Source organism: Ceratosolen solmsi, unplaced genomic scaffold (genome assembly GCF_000503995.2).
Source record: "Ceratosolen solmsi marchali unplaced genomic scaffold, CerSol_1.0 scaffold17, whole genome shotgun sequence".
Classification (NCBI taxonomy): domain Eukaryota; kingdom Metazoa; phylum Arthropoda; class Insecta; order Hymenoptera; family Agaonidae; genus Ceratosolen; species Ceratosolen solmsi.
Window position 1 is genome coordinate 1,383,387 of NW_011948445.1, and position 7,720 is coordinate 1,391,106.

A 7,720-nucleotide genomic window follows, 5' to 3' on the forward strand; every position below is an offset into this window, starting at 1 on the left:
TTTTCTATTCACGAATGGCTTATTCATTAATTATAAATAAATACACGGTAGTTCTATTTTTTTATCTGTAAGACCGTTTCACAATTTAGAATTTATTATAAAATGTTCTCCAATTCTTTTGTTGGTCATTAATATTTTTAATGAAATATAAGTATGTGTAATGTCATAACTAATGAAATTTTATTAATATTTATTTAATGTTTGTTTGCTTGTCTTGCAATCTTTATTAGTAAAATATTTTTAATTTTCAATGAAAATAAAATATTACAACTTAAGAAAAATAGAAAAATTACATTAAAATAAAATTTGTATTTAAATCGTCATTATTTATTTATATAGAAATTAAACGTGATTACAATTGAAATCTAAAAAGTGGATGAAAAATATAAACTTGTGGAAGTAACTCAGATGAACAAATCTTTTCAATGAAAAATCTTTTATAAGTTAATAACAGTAATTAGAATGATCAAATAAAATGTATATAAAAAATGTAAAATAAAAAACATTATGTTGTTGCATTAAAACAAGTTTTGTAGTAAATTTACATGATAATTGTATTTCATAATCAGAATGATGAATAATTATTGCCTGTTGTTGAGGTTCGATCACCTACAAAAAAACAATGGACTAAAGTTTGACTAATATGATAACTTAAATAGACATTCAAAATTACCTAAATGGAATTCCAATATCATGATGTATCTAAAATTAGGGTTTACTCCTCGAACATTGTAAATTATTATACTGCAGTTCTTTTCGCAATTCTCTTCGTGAATTAAATCAGTAACAGTGTAATTGTCTGAATAAATTTAAGGATGGAATCTCACGTGTTTTTTTTTAATTCTTGCACAATTAAGAAACAATTTTTACAATATGTCTTACTATGGATCTATAAAAATAATATTAAAAGAATTTAATTTCCAATCAGTATTATTTATTTTCCTTACAGTTTGTGGTACTAAAGGGAATAAGCAAAGAAACTGAATGTCTCCATTAACATAGAATTATATGAATAGGCTATAATCGTCTATATTCATGTAAATGTTTTATGATATAGTGAAAAATTAAAAGAACATTATTTTATAAATATAGAAAATTAAAAATTATTTATTGTCAAAAATATTAATTTATTTTTATCAGCTTACGATAAAATTATTAAAATAAAATTATGTATGCACACTAAGTTAATACATGTAAATAAAATATTTAGTATTAGAAAACAGTATATTTCAATTATTTTCTTCAATTCTATAAAATTTGTTATTATTACATCAAGCACTTGGAAAATTTAGTATAATTTAGTACAATTTTTAAATATTCATTTTTCTTTCATTTCATGAATCATGGGAACCAATGAAAGACGAACTTTCTTTTATACGTATATTGTATAGATAGTAGTTCAGATAGCATAATAAGTATTTATTACAGACACATTATATAATATTTTTAATGTGTCTATTCACGTGAATAAAATCTGAGACATAAAAAAGTGTTGTGTTAAAGTTTGTGAATAGCATAGTTTTAACACATAAATACTATAATAACCTAATTAAATAAAAATATACATATAAACCGTTATACAGATATTGTATAAGAACAAAAATAGAATGCCACGAATGCCTTTACATCTTGCTTCTGGAACAGGAGTTTCTTCAAATTATAAACAAAAGGCTATAAGATTTGTTAGATATGGTTGTGCTAACAGACCGTTTTACCACATTGTTGTAATCAATGTAAAGTTTATTTTTTGTAATAGTATATATAGTAATGTATTTTATTGAATGTATTTAATTACAATATATAAAGTAAATCTATATTACTATTTTTTAAGATTTTAATAAATATTTGTAGAATATAAAATGAATTAATGTAATTAAATATTTTTAATTTGATTTATTCTTAAATTTGCAATTCAAATAAAGAAATGTAATGATATAAAATAATTTGTGTAATAACGGTAAATTTTTGTAATGCATTGGTAATTATTTTTATAAATATAATTTTTATAGGTTAAGATTGTGAGCACATTATGATGTTTCATTACACTGTCTGTCAAAAATATTTTATATACATTAAAATTTATATATTTATGTAATCATTTACATAATGTATTTCAATTAAAAATTGATAATTTGTAATTTCTTATATTTACTATTATTTTAAAGCATTCAATAAATATTACGATAGGTTTGTACTCATATAAATTAGATATTTCAAATTTTTAAGTATTAATCTTAATTTATATTTTTTCTTGATTATAATTTTTATATTTCTGGTCTATAAATATATGTTCAAAGCATTTTCTATGAACAAATATTTTTTATTCTTAATATTTTTAGTTTTTAGTGTTTAAAAAAAAATTTTAATTTATATGTATTGTACTATAAAATACAAATAATTACTTTATAAAATTGTAATAATAAAATTTACAAATAAAAATATACAATGCTTGTATATTGAATTTAACATTTAAAAAAAATGATATTCAGTAAGGTTTTTTAAATTAATTAAAAAATAGAATGTATTACATAAAAATGTACTACATAAAAATTAAATGAAAAAAATTTTCATTGCGTTTCATCCATCTTATATTCATTTGTTTTATATTACATACTTAATATTAGACATGAAGAATTTATAATCTGTCATAATATTAGCTCAAGTTTATGTATATCAATATTTTAGAGAATAGCAACATAATGCTTATTAATATGATCATTTTGTATGTATCCTACATTTTATATTAATTGTTGTATTGGTTCAAATAGTTTTTTATTTTTTCAATTACACATATACCTGCATTCATAAAAAACTTGTTTAATCATGTTTTAATTATAATCGAAATGTAAAAATAAGACAATAGAATGAATGTGAATATAATATATATATTGAATATTTATAAATTACTTATAAAAAATTTAATTTGTATAGATTATGTCACAGATATAGTTTATTCAAGATTCATGACTTTAACATTCTGCGTATATCTAAGCAATGTATGATATATAACTTATTATTACCTTCCATGTTTATAATTTATATGAAAGTATCATGCTCATATTTTTACATTTAGTATCAAGTATCAATTTTTTTTAGTATCAATATAATTTATTGAAAATTTTGTTATATTGTTGTTTGCCCAAACATTTATTGAATTTGGTGTTTGATATAATATAAATTTTTTTATTTTATTTTTTAGTTATTAATATTTATCCTTTTTTTATGTATTGGTTATTCGTTATAAATATTATTATTATTTATTCTTATACTTAAAAATTATAATACTTTAAAAGTAGTTTTTAAAATGAGTTAATATGAGTTAATAAAATGAGTAAAATGTGTAATGAGACTACAGTTTTGACAAGATACTATAAAATTAACTAAAGATCTGTACACTATTATATAATCGTATATTTCTATGAATTCTAGAATACAGAAATATAAAATGTCTGTATCTTTACTTTCACATAATTAAGTTTAAACCTGATGCTGTAAATGTTGAGATGTTTTTATTGTTTCATACTCAAATAAAAAAATATGAGAACACATTAAGTTCTTTCAGCCAAACTTTTTTTGCGCTAGTGTAACTCGTAAGGCCACTTGAATCTGTTAGAGCATACAAACTAAATTATTTGATCTGAAAATTTATAGATAGCATAAATATAAGACACAAATTGAATAGGTTAATAGAGATAAGTTTCTGACATTTGAATTTCGGAATCCAGTGAAAACTGAAAATTTTAAACAGCATGTAGTATATCATTTATCAAGATTTGAAAATTTGGAATGATTATGGATTGAACATAAATCCTCAAAAATAAGATATGAGATCAAGAATATTAATGTGGACATGAAAAATTTTGAGAACTATTAAAAGGCCACCAAGAATTAATAAGAATTCCCAAAAATCAAACGGTATGATAACGACTGTTTTAGAAATATTATTAAGGAAAGTTTTTCGTTAAAATTTGGCCGCATTATCATCTTCAATATATGGAGTCTAGTAGTAATTAAAGATTTTATGGCGGGATATTAATGATCATAATCTTTATCGTTCATATTTTAAAACATTTTTTTAAAGTTTTAGTTTTAAAACATTATCAGACTTCCACTTTTTTTTTTAGCAAAAAAACACCCATCATTATAATGTTTAAGGTGAGCTATTTTATCTTTTAACTATCAATGGAACAGAATAAATCATAACCAAGTTTCTTAATCGGGCAATTATCAGGATCTAATATAATCCGGATTATAGACACTGTGACTAGCAGTTTTGTAAAAAAGGGCTATGTATATTCGTAAAAGTAATTTTCCATTTGATTTGATGTAATAGTAATGATTTGCTTTAATTGTTCTGCATATCAAGAGTGTAAATATGGTATTGATTAATAATCTGATTTTTATTTATATTGCGCATCTATAGTGGAATGTATCTGTTTACTGAAAAATCGCATTACCAGCTTAATAATTAATAATAAAATTTCTATCCCATTTACTTAATTTTATTTCTTATTTATTTGAAGTAGACAAATTGCGACATTTATGATGTCGCTTCATAGTACTTGCAGATACAACTAATGAAATAAACACATTATTGAATAAGTAAATTATACCTTAAAAACACTAAAAACATTTTTTGTATTTATCAAATCTATAAATTATTCAGTGTTTGCTTTTTGTTTTTCAATCCTCGAATATTATATATTTATATTCTTTATCACAATTAATATTTGTTTTTAATTTTTATATTATAAATGAATGGTATTTTTTGTAGAATTGTAAATTGATAAAATATCGATAATTATCTAATTTGGCAAAATACTAACTACTATTCCATATTAATCAGACTCCAACCACTTAATTAAATTATAAATATACTTACGAATATATTGCTCAGATAAAAAAGCATTGAAAATTTTCTATTTTCATTTATTAACCATAAAAATTATTTATTAAATATTTTACTAAGTACCTTATGATTCTATCAAATATTTTATAAAAAAAATATGACACATCATTATTATAAATATACATTTTTAATAATGTATTGGATATTAAAAATAATATATAATGTATGATATAAATGTAGTAAAAATATACTTCTATTTAAATTTAAAAAATTTGAATAATGCTATAATTATTTTAGAGAAAATCACAACAAAAAAATTGTCCGATAGAACAAATTGGAACATATGATAAATCGACAAATGTCCACAATGAAAAGCTTATAGCTTTTAACTATGAAAGAGTTCAACATTGGATTGGACAAGGATCAAAAATTTCTCAACCATTTCTTGAATTATTAGGACTTGCTGGAATGCTACCTATTCATCCAAAAACTTATATCAATGCTTGGAGAAATCGAACATCTGAAAAAAAAGAATGATATATATGATATATTTCAATATATTAAAAAATATTTGTTTAAAATAATTAAAAATTTTTCATGACTATTTTATTTAACTAATGTTAAAAAATAGTACATAAAAAATATGGAATACAAAATTGTAAAATTAAAACCTATAATTACAAATATTTTATGAAAATATCTAAATATTGTCTTATTCTGAATAGCGGTATTTAATTTTATTTACCTATAAAAAAAATCGTATTAAGGTATAAAAAATATAATTTTAATTTAATTTTTCATGTTTTTATAGTAAACATAATATATATTTATAAGTTACTGAACATTTTATTCAAATGGATTATATTTCAATATTATTTTATTAATAATTTAATGTGTCGTGTACAGTATTGATACATGTATATTTTTTATTAAGTTTAAGTATACTTTTAACTTGAAATATACTTGACTACAATTTGATGCACGGTAAGATTAAAAAGCAAGTAAAACAGTTGTGCTATATTCTGAATTTATTCAAAAGGACACCATTTAGATGAATCAGTTTCACTACCACGAGAGTGGATGAAAATTTAGTTAAAAATTATAACTATTATTTGAAATTAAAAGAACCTACTATTTTGTGAATAACTTATAAATTATTTTCAAGAATTTATTGTGATAAGTAGTGAGATTTACAGAAATTTACAATATATTAACAAAAAAAATTATTAATATATTTTAAAAATAGATAAAACTGATTTTATAGATTATTTATATTGCAAATATAAAATCTATGGCAAATATCTATTTCTCCATTAGCATATCTCAATTTTTTTTCATTAATCCAATGTTTCTTTAAAAAAATTTCAAATATTTTAAACTTCTAAATTGAAATGAAAAATCACTGTATTGAATTTTTAAATTTGAATATTCTAGTTTCTAAAAAAACAAATACTCTAACATAAATGTTACAATTTAAATAAAGAAAATATAAAATACCTAAATGAATTATGCATAAACAATACACAATAGTATATAGTTTATTATTATAAATATTACATATTATATATATAAATATTAAATAGTAAATAGTATATAATAATATAGTTAAATAAATAAAAAATACAATTAATATGAAAAAAGAATTATTTGTTTACTGAATTTTATACTGGAAATACGTTTAAAATAACATGATTAATATTTATTTATATAAAAATATTAGTAATTTAATTATTAAAAGAAAATATATATTAATTCAATTTGAATCAAGTAACATAATGAAATGTAACTCTTTAATATCGTTTTAAACGCACATCTTAATATCAAACAAATTATTTCTTTTCTTGCTTAAAAAAATAAAACTAAGTATGTATATATATAAATTATATTAATACACATTTTTATAGGAAAATAAAAATATATTTATTCAAATTATGTATTTAATAAATTAATAGTGTATTGTATGTTGTATAAATTGTATAAAGGTAATATTGTACAATAGCATACAGAAATGCCATACGTTTATAATAATAAGTTTAAATCTGGTTTTTGCGTATTTCAAATTAATTACTTGCAGTTTCAAATTTTGGAAATAAACTATAAATCAATCATGAAACCAGATGATTTAGTAAAAGTTGGAACTATAAGCAATTATTCCTGAAATACAAATATTACAACAATAAACATGATGGTATATCGTTGTATATGGCATATATAATTTGAACAGCATAATGTACACAAAAATACGGCGACACCACCAAGTCGGTAGTAGTATTTTCTTTTTTAGAAAATTTCCAATAATCTTATATGGCAGTTTACTTACAAAATAAAAACTTAATACAAGTTAGTAAAAAGAGAAATATAAAACAAAAGTAATTAGATAGTTTGAATACAAATTCTTTATTTATTGTTTTATTAATATAGTTTAGTGTAATATATTGCAACACACGTAAAAGTGAATAACTAAATATCAGTATCAAAATAAGGTGTTGAGAAAATGAAAAGAAGAAATTCAGTCGAAAATGTAAAAATTGAAAGATATTCAATTAAAAATAATAAGAATAATCATTTTTTTAAATATAAGAGATGCAGTATCTGAAAGAAAGAGAAAGTACTCAAGTGTCAATGTAGAAAGAAATAAAGCAAGCAAGTGAACATTTTTCTAGGTAAGTTATATTTCAATAAGACTGTATTACGTTATTCTATGTTTTTTATTGTATGAACTCTGTTTATTTTAATACACTATAAGAAGAAATCTGGTCCCAAACCAAAGGCTTTGTGGCTGATTATCGAATATCGTTTTGATGTAATGGCAACTTATATTGAAAAATTGCAATTATTTATATAAAAATTTATGAAAATGTATTCATAAAT

General features: G+C 20.7%; 1 protein-coding gene across 1 annotated transcript; it reads left to right on the forward strand.

The window, feature by feature from the left end:
• Positions 1-1,387: 1,387 nt before the first annotated feature.
• Positions 1,388-5,421, forward strand: mRpS16 (mitochondrial ribosomal protein S16). The gene is made up of 2 exons (XM_011504456.1): positions 1,388-1,733; positions 5,147-5,421. The coding sequence occupies exons 1-2, from the start codon at positions 1,608-1,610 to the stop codon at positions 5,384-5,386; spliced, it is 366 nt and encodes a 121-aa protein (XP_011502758.1). The 5' UTR covers positions 1,388-1,607; the 3' UTR covers positions 5,387-5,421.
• The last annotated feature ends 2,299 nt before the right edge of the window (positions 5,422-7,720 follow it).